Source organism: Callospermophilus lateralis, chromosome 3, assembly GCF_048772815.1.
Source record: "Callospermophilus lateralis isolate mCalLat2 chromosome 3, mCalLat2.hap1, whole genome shotgun sequence".
In the NCBI taxonomy this organism is placed as follows: domain Eukaryota; kingdom Metazoa; phylum Chordata; class Mammalia; order Rodentia; family Sciuridae; genus Callospermophilus; species Callospermophilus lateralis.
The window spans coordinates 44,316,646-44,335,572 of record NC_135307.1 but is presented as its reverse complement, the minus strand read 5'-3'; the positions used below and the strand labels follow the sequence as shown (position 1 = coordinate 44,335,572).

The window sequence follows — 18,927 nt, the reverse complement described above, 5'->3', positions numbered from 1 at the left end:
TAGGTTACAGCATTAGGCTTCTGGAGTAGGGGGTGGAGATGGCATTAGGCACCTCATACTTCGGTGAAATATGACTCTCACATTTGAAAATTTTCTTCTTTAAACTTGATTGAGAAAGCATATTCATCATTGGGGCTTCGAAATGGGAAATAACAGAATCTTTGTGTCACTTTTAGAGATATATCATCATCTCAGAATTATCAATCAATAGCTGTCTTATTAAATATGAAGAGTGGAATGACTTTCTTAAAAAAATTGATGGAAATCAGCCTGTCACCTTCAGGCAAAATTCAAAAATTCTGTTTTTATCAAGACGCCATTAACTTGTCATGTATTCTTTCTGCATTTGCTTTCTGTGCCTATTCTCAATCTGTGTGTGGATAAATAAGAGCCTCTTCTTTAACATCGACGTCCCCTCCTGTTTGAATTCGCAGACACGGCCATGATTAGAAGCTGTGACAGCACAGCCTTCCACTGGGGGAAGCAAATGTGACGATAGCTCCATTAGAGGGAAGCATAAGAGGGAGGCCCCAGGTAGGAGCTTCAGCCCTTAGCCTGCTCACTGCCTAAGTTCAGGTACTGGAGGGAAGAGGCCGCTATGAATAGGGAGTCCAAGTCGGGAGTGGTACATTTTGATGATGGGGTATAACTGCAATTTGGATAACTTTTTTTGAGGTCCTAAACTGTTCAGCTACTTCCTCAAATTTTGTATTTTTCTTGCCAGAAAGATGGAATAAAGATAATGTCACTAAAAATGTCAAATCTTCACTATTCTCCCCCTTTTTCTTCAGTTACTTTCATTGTTGGAATTATTTCCTTCTCCCTAACTGCCTCATTCAGATAAATATCTGCCATGATTGGTCATTCTGACTAGCCTTTTCTTCTGTTATGATTTGTTGTTGCCCACTCATATTTTAAACATATAAATGGAATGAAGACTGATACATACCTTTCTATGAGATGATTTTCATGCTCGGGGAGGGCACTACATTCTATCTATGCATATTTGTATGTCGTTCTTCATGAAAGTTTAGAAGATTTTCTCTGCAGGTCAGAGCCTTGGGGCTGGGATGCAATGCAGTCTTGTCTTTGGGCCGATTCACCTTCAAGGACAAGTCTTGAACTTTAGATTTGGCTGAAGCAGCATCACGTTCTGGCATTCCGGACTCACATGGCTTTCCTGAACTCTCCTTTTCACTGCCTAGCCTTGAAGGACTAATCGCTGAGCTTCCTGCATAGCCAGTGGATGTTTGGGGAAAATCACATACTTCCTTTCCAGAGTCGGCTCCTTTCTGCAGGGGAAGACTTGAAAAAGCCACTGTGTCTGCATCAGCCACGGAGGGAGAAACATCACTGAAGTCAGAACAGCTTGCTGTTGTTTGTATTGGCACTGCAGCTTCACTGGGAACTGCAGATTCATTCGGAGAAGGACTAGAGAAATAGGGCTCCTCTCCTTCAGGGTCATCCTCAACACAGGCCTCAAAGAAGCATTCGATGTCCTCTTTGTCATCTAAGCCAGAGTCGATAGCATCTAGTGGCAATGGAGTGTTGCTCTTCTCTTCTACGTAATTGGTGACCTCCCCACAATCACTGTCATGAGATGAAAGAGACAAGTAGGAATAAAAGTCCCCTTTTCTCAGCTGGATGGGCCGGTGAGAATGTTCTAATACCTTCTCCTTGATTTGAGTTAATGAAGTGGGAGCAGCCTCCTCATTTTCAGGTTGAGATTTACTTTTTAGGGCAGTTGAAGCCATGTCAATGATTTCCTTAACAAAGTCATGTACTGAACAATCTTCAGCATCTTTTTGATGGAAAACATCTGGCTCACAGTGGCAACAGGAAGTGTTGTCGCTGATAGAGGCATTTTCCTCTGTTTCATTTTGTTCAAGTGCTAGGCAACAACTAGCAGATTTTCCAGCCTCACTTGGTGCATCATTAGATGAAGATTCCAGTACATCACAGTCTTGTCTGTCGTTAACTCTGGTTTCTGAAGCCAGTTCTGGGCAAGACTTCTCAAGGGGAATGCAATCAGCAGCTTGATTTTCAAAATGGTGGCGATTTGGACATTTCTTTGGAGGGTGTCTGCCGTTTAGGGGAACAAATTCCTTTCTACCAATATCTGAATCCTCTGAACCATCCAAAAATGCTTTACACTTACAGTGCTCACTTTCTGAAGACTTTTTCCCATCTGAACCAAGATTTTCTGGTTCCTTTGAAATTCCATTCACTTCATCCTTTTGCCTTTCTGGAGTACTTTCAATATTGCCATTTTCCATGTCAGCCACATACGGATCTTTACTAACTTTGAAAATATTTTTCTTATTTTCACCCTTTGTCCCTAACTCATGTGTATGAGATGAATTCTTAGCATTTCCATTATTTTCAGGGAGACATTTTATGGAGCCATTTAGAAGGGCCTCAATGTTTAGGGTATCAGAGGGATTGGTCGTTTCACCCCTGCTTACATCTTTATTGCCCTTTATATCATCACTGAGATTGCACCGTTTCTTATCTTTTGTCAAGGAAAATTTTGGCCTAATCCAGGTCTGCAATTCATTCTTTATATAATCCAGCCCTGACATCAGGTTGCATTCTTCATAAATTTCATCATCTGTGGCAATACTGGAGTCATCATCTTCATCTTTGATGCACAGTTCTTCTTCAGTCAAGGTGAGTGTAGAGCTGGAGAGGAGATCACTGTCATCTTCATCATCAGTGCAAGCAGAGGTACAAGAAACATTAACGATCATGCTGACATTCACATCGCTTTCATCAGCCACAGAATGATTCAGGCGCTTCCTGAAGGATGCATTTGATTCCGGGATCTTGTTCTTGTGTAACACAATATCCTCTGAGCAAAGAGAGACTTCATCACTGCTACTAAGTTCTGTAAGAGATGCCGCTGAGTCTTCATTGATAGAAGATGCTATGTCTAATGACATCTGGCCAGCAAAGGACATCTTTTGGGAACTGCTCTGGAGAGTGATATCAGAAACGCTTCGTTTTATCTTTTGCTCTGAGGGACTCTGAATATTCTCCAAACGATTCAGGAGATCTAATGTCCTTTTACTTAGTTCACCAACTGAGCCACTGCTCACACTTAGGTCCCCAGAGCTGTGACAGCTAAAAAGATCTTCATTGCTTTTATAGGATGTCAACCAACTTTCTAAAGAAGTACTTCTCTGGAGGCTGTCACTACCATTTTTAAAGATGCCCAATCCAAATAAATCACCCCCTGGAGAAAGGGACTCAATAGATGAACTACGAGATAAAAGGGAGAGCTGTTTGGCATTCGGAATGCCAGTAAATGTCTTCTCTATATCACCACTTTTATATGAATTGCGATCCATTTCATGGGGTGCACTTGCCAAAATCCTTTCATGGGGAGTTGCATCTGGTTGCAACTCTGAAGCTTGATGTTTAGATTTGCAGGATTTTTTATCAAAATAAAAACCACGAAGAAGGGGATCCTCCACATGTGCCTTTTCACTTTGTGACTGTTTCATTATCATTGGTAATTTGAGTTTTGAGCCTTGGAGGTACGAGTAATCATAAAATGTAAACACATCATGTTTTCCTTGTAATTCTTCTCCCAAACAATCAGGGGTATGTTTGGTAACACTGTTTAAGTCTCCAACTTTTCCATTTACACAACTCACTGGTGAAACGGATGAGTGAGAGCTATTTGGGAGCTTATTGCATTCCTCCTCATCTTTAAATTTTTGCTTTAACATGTTAACTGCCTCTCCCACTTGTGTGTCCAGATGTTCGGTTTCAGGGTTACTTGGGGACCCATCTCCCACATTGAGCAAGTACATTTCAGAGTTGGTAGTCACTTCAGTGTCTCCTTCACTGACGATTCCACTCTCACTGCCAGAATTCTGGCTCATGTCTCCACTGTGGCATGGGCAGGGCTTCATCAAGTTGGAACTACCTAAAAGATCTGGCAAAGATTTGGTAGATGAAAATGAAGAGTCTTTACTGAGACTCTTAGTTAAAATACTAGGCTGTGTCATGCCAGTAAACTTTGGATTGTTTTTTAGAAATGGTATGTGGCTGTCATCATAGAGTTCAACATTATGGAGGCTATACACTTGGTAAATGTGTGGGCTAGGGGGTGCAGTGATATTTGAGGCATACTGAGATCCCCCATGGTCTCCTGCTTCTTCCTCATAACCAGGGTCCTCACTACTTGTCTCTTCAAGCTTCGATGAAGGCATGACAGATTGGGGTTCTTGATCAAGGTCATTTGATTCTTCATTTAAACTAATTAACTTGTTGCTTATATCTGTTTCATCCCATTCCAAAGCATCTTCACTCATTCCGTTTAGGTCCATCAAGCCAGGATCAATCACATTCAAAGTCTCCTGTGTAGGAAGAGAGGGAGAAAAAAGAAGAATTAGGGAATATAAATAGGAAGATTTTACCCATTTGAAATCTCTTGGAAGAGTCAAAAAACTGCCTGAAGCATGGATTTGAAAGATAGCAAAACTATCATCTCTGCTTCTCTCTGGAATAACATCCCCAAATTACTGAAATAGGTTTTTCTATCAATAGTAATTTGTCACTGAAGGCAATAACATAGATTAAAATGTTAAGATTATTAGACTCAAATTGTAATTTATGGAATTAATCATTTCCTATTGATTCTTCTACATTTTAAATCTTGGATTAAGTGAAGATAAAACTGTCAGGTAGATAAAAGTAAAAAGAGCACAGTCTATGATATCTGTTCAGGTACATTCACCCTCATATTATTTTAGTTTCCAAGCCCATAGTGGGATACCTGCAGTCACACATGGCAAATTGCCTTTATCTCTATTTCTGGGTTCTCTACTTGAAGTGGTTTTTTGCCTACAGAGCTAGTTATAGCCACCATAGAGGTCCATTTATGGACCAGAGGCTTTTGACTGTCCATCCTTTTCCCTTCCTTCCCTTTCAGGGCTATATGCCTCTTTAGAACTTGGCACTGCTCCCAATCAGACCCAAGGTGAACAACAATAACTGGTTTCCTCACACCTTTCCATGAACCCTAAGTGTTCTAGGGAAGTTCCTTGATCACAGTTTTCTCAGTCCCTCTTTCTTCAGTCTGTCTTTATGGCGGAGATTCCACTTCTGTCCTCGTTCTGATCTCACTATAGTCAGTCCTGACCTCTTTTTCTTATAGGCAAGACTTTCCCCTTCCTGCACATTTTCAGCCCCAGAATAATAACCCTCTGACAACTTTCTTGACTCCCAAGGATGCAGAAGCCCAGATCTCCTTACACTGTTCTCTGTCTCCCCATTTGGGATAAATTTTGATCTTCCCTTGAACTTCTTGGTTTTGCCCCTTCTTAGGTAGAACTTGATGCATTCTGGGATACAGTAGCTGGACAGGCTCCTGGATCTTGATCAGATTCCTTCACCATCTTTACTTGCTATCCAGCTTTCTGGATATGCTAGAGCCAAGAAGGGTGATAGATGTGTACTACACGCCCTGATAGGCTCACCCACAGAACAAAATACAAAATGAACTTAGCACTTTAGTCTCTGCTCATGCTGGGTAGCCAGGCAAATGAGCTTGGCTCTAGAACTAGCAGACTAGTTGAAGGGCTAATTTTGCTGCTTACCAGCAGTGTGATTTTGGGCAAGTTACTTAACCTTTATGAGCACATCTCATTACCTGTAAAATGGACATAGGATCATCTATCTTTTAAATGAGTGTTAGGTGAGCTAACGATTGTGGAGTCAGTCAACATTAGGTAGCTAAAATTCTTAATAAATGGAGAATGCACAATTGCTCTAGACTGGCCTTGAGTCAAGTCATAAAGGGTTCTCCCTGCCTTCTCATTCTCTGCTTCTTACCATTCCTTCCAATTTGCTATTAAAACCACAAAGAATTCATGCATATTAGAGAGAGGTGTCATGCCTGTAACAGACCAGCATTTTTGCATTACCAGTCAGAATTATTTTAACTGATTAAAAAATAGGCCATGATGCTTTTATTCCTCAGTTAGTGGGAAGAAAGCTTCACCTGCAGCACATTAGCAGAATTTTCCTAAGCCCTTAACCCTTCCTGAAACTGTTGGAGGATACCACACAAACACATTAAGTATAAATACCTATTAGCACTTTATTATACTGGATATGTAGGAGATTGTCTGTATAGCACGCTTAAGTTTAAAGGAGTCCAGTTACAAAGTAAACATTAATTAAGGGATATTTTAAAATTTTCGAACAGAAATGTTTCCTGCTGCTAGTGTTACAACAGTTAATCTAGTACACTGGCAGTCATCATAGTCACTTACATGTGGAGTACATTCACTGTGATGAATTTTTATTAGAATTCCTGTTTATTCTTTGCTTGATGATAAAGGGAAGTACTAATGACCAGTTTGCATGGCTAATGAATGTTAAAATCTTCAGTTGTAGGAACAATCAATCAGTCTAATCAAATAGTATATTAATTTCAAATACCTTAGCTGACACTGTACTCTGATAGAGCTAATAAATAATTGAACTAGTCTTTCAAAGGAGCTCTCTTTGTAACTCTCAGTTGACTTTAAAGTTTAGCAGCAAAGATTTTCATGAGGGTCCCATATCTTAGGGCTCATGTAGATATACAGGGATCGTGCCACCCGGATGTGTTGGGAGTAGAACCTAAGTGTTGCCTGCAACTCAGACTGGTGTTCCATGACACAGTCACGTTCAAATGCTGCCTTTATGGCTTTGGAAATTCAAGCCTAAGAAAGTACAAAACACAGCACCTGAAGGAACAAATCTTTTGCTCAATAAAATAGCTGGAGTGGAAAATTTGCATATAATGTAATTTTTCCCCTTAACTCTCTTGTCCTATAAACCTCTTAATTTCTTGTGATTTCTAACATTTTTTGGTAAGTCAATTCCAGGGAATATGTGACAGGATCCATTAGGAAATGAGTCATATTAGACTTTGAATTTTTTCCATATTAAAGAAGTGCTACTTACTCTGCTCTCTCTCACTCCCTTCTTGTTTTTTATTAAATTCTGTCATCATTTTTAGTAAAATCTCCATTTCCTCAGGATTTAATTTAAACCATAAAACATAGCCCTGGGGTAAGAAAGTGGGAAAAATTTCCAAGAGGAAGGACACTGGGATATTTATATAGCTAAGAAAGTTGCCTTTAGAAAAACAAATGCATATACAGAGATGTAACTGATGGGAGGATGGGAAATTATTTGGTCAAATGCTGTCTTTGATGATAGCCCAATACAGACAATAATGCTCAAACTAAGTAAGCATCTGTTTCATTGTTGTTTCCCTAGACAAAATGCTTAGAACTTCCTTCCTTCCTTCCTCTTCCTCCTCCTCCTCCTCCTCCTCCCCCTCCCCCTCCTCTTCCTCTTCTTCCTCCTCTTCCTCCTCCTCTTCCTCCTTCCTTCTTTCTTCCTCCTTCCTTCTTTCTTCCTCCTTCCTTCTTTCTTCCTCCTTCCTCCTTCCTCCTTCCTCCTTCTCCTTCTCCTTCTTCTTCTTCTTCTTTACTAGGGATTTATCCCAGAGGCACTTATCACTGAGCTACAGTCTTATTTTATTTTTAGTTTTAGACATGGTCTTGCTAAGTTGCTGAGGCTGGCCTCAAACTTGCAATCCTCCTGCCTCAGCTTCCCAAGAACCTGGTAAAGAGGTATGAGTCTGGTAGAAGGAGCATGAGTCCCCATGCCTAGCTCTTGCTTGGTACTTTTTTTAAAAGGTACTAATGATACTGTCTGTGATAAAGTGATGAGTCCAAATGGAGTTGGATTAAAAATCTGAATATCTGAATGAAGTCAAAAGAAGGTGATTAGTAAATGAAATTCCACTGGAATTAATTGTGCAACTCAAATTGAGCAATACATATACTACTTATGGTAACTTTGAAATGATAGTATAGAACTCTATTTTTAGAGTTCTATACTCTATTGAGAAAAATAATAGAGGAATTATTGGTAATAATAATCATTAATATTATTAATAATATCATGAATAATAAATTATAAACTCTAAATTAATTCATGCAAGAATCTTTTTTTGTTTAAAACCAGGGTATTATATAAATAATCACACACACACACACACACAAATTCTGCAGATATGTTCAAGAAATAAATAAAATTAATTGGTGCTATTTATTATTTTTATTCTTGAAAGCAGGTTATTTATAGAAATACAATGTATATCAAGAAAGGAACTAAAAGTAGCTAGAGAAATGATAACAATGATGATGATGATGATAGAACCAAGATTACAATTGAAGTAAGTGATATACATCTGAATTGGCATCCTCTATAGCTTTATGGCTTTAATTGAGTTATATATTCAAGGATTGCGTTTTCAAGATTTTCTTAAAATTTTAGGTTTAAGGGTTGATGTTTATAAGAAATAAGAAACACATAACCTACAGAGTGGGACTGAAGAAACCTGACATTCTATAAAACAACAACCAACAGATCTGATACATCAACCTCTGGATGTCTTGGATTTCCTTTAAAAAGTAGTACCTCTTGAAAGATTTTTCCTAAAAAAAATCTCAAGAAGATTAGGCTGAACTGAATATTTTAGTAAAACTTCTGGTACTGGGAGTAGGCAAAATCTTTAGGAGGTCTTGTGATTTGTATCGTCCCATTTATTCCGGATTCAGGATATTTTGTTCAGCTTTTTCACTACTGTGACCAAAAGACCTGACAAAAACAACAAAGATGAAGGAAAGTTTATCTGGGTCTCACAGTATCAGAGGTCCCAATCCATAGATGGCTGACTCCTTGCTCTAGGCTAAAAATGAGGCAGAACATCATGACCATTGGCAGAGGGAAGCAGCAGAGGACATAATCATCAGAAAGCAAAGAACTCCACTCACCAGGGACAAATCATAACCCCCAAAGGCACACCCCAGGGACCCAAGGCCTCCAGCCCTCCCCACTGTTGAAAGAATTAACACCATCCCGTTAATTCACATCAATGGATCAACATACTGATTAGGTCAAAGTTGCCATAATCCAATCATTTTACCTCTCAACTTTCTTGCATTGTCTTATGCACAATCTTTTGGGGGAACACCTCTTATCTAAGACATAACACAGGAGTTTAATGAGCAGTACTACATGAAAACTTGGTAGGGGGTATTTATCTGTAGAAAAGAGGAATATGAAAAAAAAGCAAAATTATAACTAATAAAGATATACTTGCTTACTCTATGGTGAAAAGCAGAATACATGGAGATTTGAGAGCACAATGGAGAAAATCATATAAAGATCAGATTGGGGAAATCAATCTAAATGAGAAAAATTCCCAAATTCATGTATTTACTCTGCTTTTTTTTTTTTTTTTTTTTATTCTGCAATGTTCTTTTTAGCCCCTACCCCAAACCTATACCCAAGTGTCTGAGCATTGGATGAATAATTAGTTTCCTAAATTGGATTTTACCAATCAAAATCACAATCAACAATCATAAACAGTCCTCAGAAAGAGAAAGACAGCTTTTAAAAGAATCCTGAATGTGTCATATTCTGCCTCTTATTGAGCGGAGAATGCACTCAGAGTTAGCAGAAAAATACTGAAGGGGAAAAAAAGCAAAATGTTCACTGTTTATCAGTGCTGGGAGCCATCAGCCAAGTAGGTATGACAATTTCCTTGCCAGCGTACCCCCATGTTTCTTTAGTGGAAGGACTCATGGAAATAGGACATTTTGCAGCGACATTGCATGTAAGGTGACCTTGCTCAAGGACCAGGGCGGATCCGTGTTTAGGGTGTTCCCGGTTTAGCATAATAGGAGATTAGGGTGTTCCCCGTTTAGAATAGGTCGTGTCCTGCTGCCTGAGTTCCTCTTGAGTTCTTAGGGTCAGACAATATATTTGGGAGACAGAAGCCCAGTGGGTGTGGATTTGGGCAGAGAACATGGATTTCCCCAGAGCGTGTTTGTAGAAGGCCGGTATGAGATCGGGAATAAAGAATTGCTGTTTGAATCTACAAAGCTGTGAGTGGCTCGTGATTTGTGCCCAGTCAGACTGCGGCGTCTGGTGGCCCGTACGGGGAACGCCTGAAGCTTGGGGGTAAGTGAAATTGCTCGCCCCTGAGGGAAGGCGAGAGAATGGGTGAGCATTTCAAAAAACAATGTGTTCTTCTTTTGATTTATTTTGTTTTTCTTTCAAGCTGCCTATCCCTAGAAATTTCTCAGGCAAACTGGAAAAAATGGTTGACTAAAGGTTTGAAGTTTGTCGGCCCTGAGGAAGAGAAAATTGATACAACGATTTTTTATTCCGTTTTTGTTTCATTCAGTTTCGGTTTTGTTTTGTGTTATCTTATTGGGTTGCGTTATCTTTATAGTAGATTAAAACAAACTGAAAAGATGATAAGTAAATTGTTAGAGGTTCAGAACATGGAGAAAGACATTTTAGATCAAGCAAAAGAGAAGGTCTCTCGAGCTAGTCAGACAAAGGAAGAAAATTTAAAGGAAAAGGGGTTGTTAGGAAAAAGGCCACAACAGGAGGCTGTTACTAACTCTGTCTTATCACAAGAGGGCGTAATTCAACCAACAGCCCCACTGATAGAGACAGCTGAGTGGCCCTCAAACCCCGTTGATAATTGGGATCCTGAGACAGGACCTCAAAGATTAGCATGCCCTGTACTCTGGGGTTGGATGTAGAAACTAAAACAAACCTGGGTTTGAATTCTGAGTCCCCTTACCCCATGTTAACTGTGGACAAGTTAGTGAACTGATATAAGCCTAATTTCAGCACAGTGTGTCTATTTTAAAGACTATTAGGAGCTTTAAATAAGGAAATATGAAATCCCATAGGGTGGGCCTGGCACACAGTAGGGGCAAAATGACTCACAGCTATCCTGTGTTGAAATAGCCTATATGTCCTGTGTTGAACTGAGAGGAAGATAGCATGGTTGAATGGTAAAAATCATAACAGTTTTTGTATCAAGACATGTGGTTTGGTTGACTAATCTCTTTGGTACAACCACATGCATGGGATTCAATAAAATAAATATCAATTAGGCCCCTTACACACACTGTGCTATACTTGGGGTAGGGTCTGCTTTTGTCTTGCATGCCCTAATTGGTTTATCCTACAGAAATAACCAAGCCAGAAAGGCACTAGCCCAACTCTCAGTAAGGCCCATAGCTCAAGGACTTTCTATTTCCTGAAAATAATCTTTTTTTAAAAAGGCAGGTCTATTGTCTGTGAAATTCTATCACAACTGACACATTAGAGCAATCAAATACTGCTCACTATCTATCAGATTGACAATAATGTTAAAGTAACTTGTCTCAGCTCAGAAATGCTTTGAAAGTCTATCTCACACTAATGATCAAACTGTTCTAGTGAATGCTCTTTTTCAATAACAAAGCTGATCAGAAACTCAAAACAGACAAGTAAAATCCAAAGTCATCTCACAAATCTTACTAAAATGAGTACTGACATGGACATATTTCCTAGTCTTGACTACATAGATAATTCTGAAATAGTTGAAAATGAAAAATCCATTAGATGTTGTTCTAATGGTAAAATTTGCCTTTCTTCTCAGTAGGGACTAGGGACAAAGGGAGTTCAATGATGGAAAGCAGGGGTTTTCTTTCCATAAATAAACTTCACAGGGGAAGGGGTTTTTGTCTTCTCTCCCTTATAACCCTAGTACCTAAAACAGTGCCTGAGATAAAGCAGGTTGTCAAAAATTTTTTTACCAAGTGAACTGAAGGAAGACTTGCCCAGGGTCTCAAGAATTGTTGAAGGGAACTGAGGAAAGCTCCTGAAGTTAAACTGTTCTGTGGAAAAACCACTTGAGGGATATCTGACTTTTAAGCTGGTGCTATATCTCAGTTATAAAATTTAAAGAGCTCAGTTATGAATTCTAAGAGCCTTGAAAACTTGCTCAGTGAAAGACACAACATCATACACAGTCATCCCTCAGTGTCCATGGAATATTTGTTCCAGGATATCCACATTTTCAAGATACCAAAATCAGTGGTTTCTTACATAAAATGTTACAATATTTTTATATAACTGATCATATACTCCAGAAAACTTTTTAAAAATTCTAATACTTTAAGTAATACCTAATACATATCATTGTTAAATTGTGTTATTTAGGAAATAATTACAAGGAAAAAATCTGCCCATGTTCAGTACAGATGTAATTTTTTTCTATTTTTGTTTTGTTTTTGGTACTGGGGATTGAACTCAGGGGCACTCAACCACTGAACCACATTTTTAGCCCTTTTTTGTATTTTATTTAGAAAAAATAAAATACATTTTTATTTTATTTAGAGACAGGGTCTCCCTGAGTTCCTAGAGCCTTGCTAAGTTGCTGAGGCTGGCTTTGAACTCAAGACCCTGGGGCTCTAAGCCTCTGGGATTACAGGTTTATGTCACTGTGCCTGGCTCTTTCAAATATTTCTTATGGATGGTTGGTTGACTCTATAGAAGTGGATCTTATGGATGGATATGAAGGGTTAACCGTATTGCCTGATTCTATTTATAACCAGATCTGGTAAATATTCTGAAATAGTTAATTTCAGAAAATAACCAGAAAAGATAAATCCACAGGGACAGAATGAAGATAGGTGGTTGCTAGGGGCTGTCAGGAGGAATGGGAAGTGACTGCTTAATAGGTATGTGGTTTCCTTTTGGGATATTGACAATATCTTCCAGGTGGTAGTGAGATAGGAGTTTGGAGATACAGAAAAAGACAGACTGAGTCTTAAAAGAGAAGCACCCACGAACTGTTGGCATGCAAAACAAACATTGCTGAGCAACAAAACCTGCTTCCTTGACCCACGCCCTTGCCAGCAAAAAGTAACACATGGGCAAATGTGCAAGTGCTGAAGAAACTGGAGTAACTCTGTGCTGACTCCTCTAGTCCAGCCCCTGGTTATTGTCCTTCTATAATCATTAACACTCCAGACTAAGGGGTTGCTGTCTCTCTATCTGGGGATGGTCTGCATTCTCCCTTAGATGTATATTTTTTACTTCACCCCAGAAGACATCTCTCCCTTGAGAAAGCCTGCATTCTCCTTTGAATGTGTGTCTGCTTTCCTCAATAAATCTGTGTGTCTGACTAACTCATGCTGAAATCCTTTTCCATCCCGCATGCCAAGGATCCCACTTGTTCTGAGCTGAGGTCCCCCTCTCGGGAACTCCTCTGGTAGTGGGTGCAATGTTGTGAATGTACCAAACCCACTGAATTACTTAAAGTTATTAATTTTGTGGGAATTAAAGAACTATTGAATAAAAAAAAATCATTTGTAACCTTAGAGATGGCTGGTCCTAGATGTTGGCACATGAGGAAATGAGTATAGAAGTATTAAAGAGAAGCACGAAGGAGTCCAGGACCCATGGCAAAATTGCAATTAAGACTGGCCGCATGTGCCTACCAAGGTTGTTTACCACCTTTCTTGTCCTCTAGCACCAGTCTTGGAAGGAGAATGGAAATATAGAAACCATGAAGGTCACAGAATGTATTGGAAACTCTTCAATTATTCTAATACCTTTTTCTTCAACACCAGGCACAGTAGCCCATTCCAACTATATTTATTTAACAATCAACCCCCCACAAAAATGCTGTTTAATACTCTTGATTTGATTTTGTTTGTAGAAAAACAGGTTGCTGAGAGCTTTTATGTTCTATAAGTAGAGGGATCCTCAGGCTGTAGGAAGGAATTTCACAGAAGAAAGCAGAATACACAAAATATAAACACTTTTTCTTCCTTTCCTATAACTTCAGTTTCATTGAAGGGTCTGCCCTAGTAAAGCACTGTTTTGATTAAGAAGCTAAGGTATAATAAGAAATATATTTGGACTTTGGTCTTTACCCAAGTTTCCTAGCACAAAGCTCTAAAAACCCTTGGAATTTACTGATAGGAATGTCTTTTGTTATTCACAAAGAGCCACTTTTGATTACACCCAGTTTATGCTAATGAGGTAATTTAGGTAGGGTCCCTAAGTAGCCTCACAGGTTGGAGCTGACCACCAGAAAGACCAAGTGATTAGAGGGCTGGAACTTTCAGCTCCAGTTACAGGGTCTCTAGAGAGAAGGATTGGGCTGGATATGAAAAACCTTCAAAAAATTCTTGAAGAATGAAATTTGATGAGCTTCCAGGTTGCTGAACTCCTAGAGGTGTTGAGAGGGTGGTACACCTGAGGAGGCAAAGCTTTAATCCTCTCACCCTGAGCACCTTCTCCATCTGGTGATTCCTGTGTTGTATCTTTTCATAATAATTTGTAAGTGTAAATAAAGCATTGCCCTAAGTTTTGTGAGCCATTTTAGCAAATTATTGAGCCCAAGGAGGAAGTGGTAGGGATTAAAAGTCCTGCCAGAAGCAGACAATGGTAAGATTGGCATCTGAGGTGGGGGAAGTCTTGTAGGACTGAGCCCTTTACCTTGAGGGATCTGACACTGACTCCACCTAGATAATGTGAGAACTGGGTTAAATGGTAGGACATCTGGCTGGTATTCAGGAAGTAGAGAGTTGCTCAGTATGGAGAAAACCTACACATTTGCTCTCAGAAATGTTGTGTGTAGGGAAACAGCAAAAAATGCTATCTATTGAGTAATATAATGAGTGGACTGGGGTTGTGGCTCAGCTGTAGAGCACTTGCTTAGCACATGTGAGGCCCTGGGTTTGATCCTCAGCACCACATATAAATAAATAAAATAAACATATAAAAAATAATGAGTGCCAATAAGTTAATGACATTTAGATACTTCATAGTCTCTAAATAATTCTTAGAAACTTTGGTGTTGGTAGTATTAAAGCTAGGTGACAGCAGATGACCAAGTTTTCTCTTAAGCTAATTGTTGTATAAATCATTTTCTCTCTTCCTCTCCCTCCACCGCCTGCCTCTATGTGTGTGTGTATGTGTATATATTTTTTCTTTTTTCTTTGAGTTAGGGTCTCACTATGGTCCTCTTTTGCCCACACTAGGCTCAAGGGATCCCTTTGCCTTAATCTTCCAAGTAGCTGGGACTACGGTACAGGCATGCAACATGTACCCAGTTCACATTATTCATATTCCTTAAACACATGCTGTAGGAAAAAGTTATTTTTCCACCCAACTCTGAATGCTTTAATAGAAAAACAATTTACTTCCACTGGCAAATAATTATTTTATCTTGACTGTTGTTTTATATGTAAACAACTGAAATTTTTATTTTCTTCAGAACAGCCTAACTAGGAAAACTGTTGTTTCCTTTTCTCAGTCACTATTCTGTGGAATTTCCTCCTGAATTTCAAGAAGTTCCTAAATTTTTAGTTATATAAAATAATTTTTTATTAAAATTTAGGAAGAAGTTTTTACACAAAAGGAACTTCTCTTTCTGACCTCTACAGTACTATGTAGAACTGAAACAAATTTTAAAAAAAAGTTCAAAAGAAAAAAAAAAACCTCAATGAGGTTGTAAAAAGCCCAACTGCAATAAAATGGTATTTTCTTCTCTCCACCACATGGTAAATCTATCTGGGTGACAATGACAGACCTACATGCCAGTTGCATAAATGATTTCCCCCTCTAATGGTAACATCTAGCTTCAGTTTTCTAGATTTGTTCTAGCTCTTTGGTGTTTGCTTTCTAACTGTCAGGAATTGAGATAACATTTGAGTTTTTTGCCACTGGATGTAGTTTTTATACCTCTGCCTTAGGGAAATGTATACTCTTCATGCTCCTTTATGACAGTGATTTTACATTAATAAAAACCTACATTTCCCTCAATATAAGGGACTGAACCCAGGGCCTTGCAAATGCTAGGCAAGCACTACCACTGAGATACATTTAAAAATACTTTTTAAAATACATTTTAAAATACTTTTTAAAATACATTTTAAAATACTTTTTAAAATACATTTTAAAATACTTTTAAAATTGTATTTTGAGACATGGTCTCGTTAAGTTGCCCCAGGTTGGCTTTGAATCCTCCTGTCTCAGTTCTTTATGGGTAATTGGGATTATAGGTATGTAACACAGTGCCTGGCAATACCTACAGTTTTTTTGGTTTTTTTTTTTTTAGTTGTAGATGGACACAATGCCGTTATTTTATTTACTTTTTATGTGGTGCCAAGAATCTAACCCAGTGCCTCACATGTGCTAGGCAAGTGCTCTACCACTGAGCCACAACCCCCGCCCCCATATCTTCAGTTTTTAAAACCTAAAAAATATTGGTAGTAAAGAGGAGATGAGGAATCATATAAACAAGTGAACTTTTCTAACACATGGGCTTTTCTTTGAGATAGAATTAAGGTCTCAACTTTCAATCTGTTTTGTAAGAACATAAAATTCATGTTATAATCCTCAGGTAGCCTCAGGTACAACAAGAGTATTGTCAACATGCCAAGGTCTGCTTGAAAAGCATACATCAAATAACAGAGCTCACCCATGTCCAGGATCCATGCCCTTTACAAAGTACCCACTGGAGTTCCCCTTAAACTGCAGTTTTGCTTTCTGGGTTTCAGTTACTCAAGGTCAACTGTGGTCTGAAAGTATTAAATGAAAAATTCCAGAAAGACAATTCATAGGACTTGAATTACATACCTTCCTGAGTAGCAATGAAATCTTGCTTTGCTTTGCCCCATTCTGCCTTGGACATAATTCATCTATTTGTCTAGTGTATCTATTTTGCATATGCTTCTCTCCTAATTACTTAGTAGACATCCCCATTATCAGATCAACTGCTATGGTATGGCAGTGCTGTGTTCAAGTAATCCTTATTTTACTGAAGAATGGCCCACAGCATAAGAGTAGTGATGATGACAATTTGAATTTACCAAAGGAAAGCCAAAAAATACTTAAAGTGAAAAGCTGAAAGTTTTCAATATAACATGGAAAGAAAAAAAAAAATAGACGGTGATGTGGCTGAGATTTACAGTAAGAATGAATCTTCTGTGAAATTGTAAAGAAGTAAAAAGAAGTTTGTGCTACTTTTGCTTTCAAACCTCAAACTTCATTGAGTGATAAATTGCTTAGTAAAGATGGAAAAGATACTAGGGGTGTGCTGGGGGTCTTAGAATATATTCTCAGGAGATGACAGGGGAAGGTTTTTTTTTTTTTTTTTTTTTTTTAATTAATTTTTATTGTAGGTTGTTCAAAACATTACATAGTTCTTGATATATCATATTTCACACTTTGATTCAAGTGGGATATGAACTCCCATTTTTACCCCATATACAGATTGCAGAATCACTTCAGTTGCACAACCATTGATTTACATATTGCCATTCTGGAGTCTGTTGTATTCTGCTGCCTTTCCTATCCTCTACTATCCCCCCTCCCCCCTCCCCTCCCCTCTTCTCTCTCTACCCCGTCTACTGTAATTCATTTCTCCCCCTTATATTTTCCCTCCTTTCCCCTCACTTCCTCTTGTATGTAATTTTGTATACCCCTGAGGGTCTCCTTCCATTTACATGCAATTTCCCTTCTCTCTCCCTTTCCCTCCCACCTCTCATCCCTGTTTAATGTTAATCTTCTTCTCATGCTCTTCTTCCCTACTCTGTTCTTAGTTACTCTCCTTATATCAAAGAAGACATTTGGCATTTGTTTTTAAGGGATTGGCTAGCTTCACTTAGCATAATCTGCTCTAATGCCATCCATTTCCCTCCAAATTCTATGATTTTGTCATTTCTTAATGCAGAGTAATACTCCATTGTGTATAAATGCCACATTTTTTTTATCCATTCGTCTATTGAAGGGCATCTAGGTTGGTTCCACAGTCTTGCTATTGTGAATTGTGCTGCTATGAACATGGATGTAGCAGTGTCCCTATAGTGTGCTCTTTTTAGGTCTTTAGGGAATAGACCGAGTAGTGGAATAGCTGGATCAAATGGTGGTTCCATTCCGAGCTTTCCAAGAAATCTCCATACTGCTTTCCAAATTGGCCGCACCAATTTGCAGTCCCACCAGCAATGTACAAGAGTACCCTTTTCCCCACATCCTCGCCAGCACTTGTTGCTGTTTGACTTCCTAATGGCTGCCAATCTTACTGGAGTGAGATGGTATCTTAGGGTGGTTTTGATTTGCATTTCTCTGACTGCTAGAGATGGTGAGCATTTTTTCATATACTTGTTGATTGATTGTATGTCCTCCTCTGAGAAATTTCTGTTCAGGTCCTTGGCCCATTTGTTGATTGGGTTATTCATTATCTCATTGTCTAATTTTTTTAGTTCTTTGTATATTCTGGATATTAGGGCTCTGTCTGAAGTGTGAGGAGTAAAGATTTGTTCCCAGGACGTAGGCTCCCTATTTACCTCTCTTATTGTTTCTTTTGCTGAGAAAAAACTTTTTAGTTTGAGTAAGTCCCATTTGTTGATTCTAGTTATTAACTGTTGTGCTATGGGTGTCCTATTGAGGAATTTGGAGCCCGACCCCACAGTATGTAGATCATAGCCAACTTTTTCTTCTATCAGACGCCATGTCTCTGATTTGATATCAAGTTCCTTGATCCACTTTGAGTTAACTTTTGTGCATGGCGAGAGAAAGGGATTCAGTTTCATTTTGTTGCATATGGATTTCCAGTTTTCCCAACACCATTTGTTGAAGATGCTATCCTTCTTCCATTTCATGCTTTTAGCCCCTTTATCAAATATAAGATAGTTGTAGTTTTGTGGATTGGTTTCTGTGTCCTCTATTCTGTACCATTGGTCCACCTGCCTGTTTTGGTACCAGTACCATGCTGTTTTTGTTACTATTGCTCTGTAGTATAGTTTGAAGTCTGGTATAGCTATACCGCCTGATTCACATTTCCTGCTTAGAATTGTTTTTGCTATTCTGGGTCTTTTATTTTTCCATATGAATTTCATGATTGCTTTCTCTATTTCTACAAGAAATGCCGTTGGGATTTTGATTGGCATTGCATTAAACCTATAGAGAACTTTTGGTAATATCGCCATTTTGATGATGTTACTTCTACCTATCCATGAACAGGGTATATTTTTCCATCTT

The 18,927-nt window shown here is 38.7% G+C and overlaps 1 protein-coding gene across 3 annotated transcripts in view; it reads right to left on the bottom strand.

Moving 5' to 3' along the window:
* Positions 1-18,927, bottom strand: part of Akap6 (A-kinase anchoring protein 6) — a 500,764-nt gene that overhangs the window by 11,439 nt on the left and 470,398 nt on the right. For 2 of the 3 annotated variants that reach the window (XM_076850183.2, XM_076850180.2), the window contains exon 13: positions 950-4,367. In XM_076850183.2, coding sequence (XP_076706298.2) covers positions 993-4,367 — 3,375 coding nt within the window. In that variant the 3' untranslated portion in view covers positions 950-992. Of the gene's footprint in view, positions 1-323; positions 475-949; positions 4,368-18,927 lie in introns of those variants that run through there. The other variant, XM_076850182.2, reaches the window with a different exon arrangement.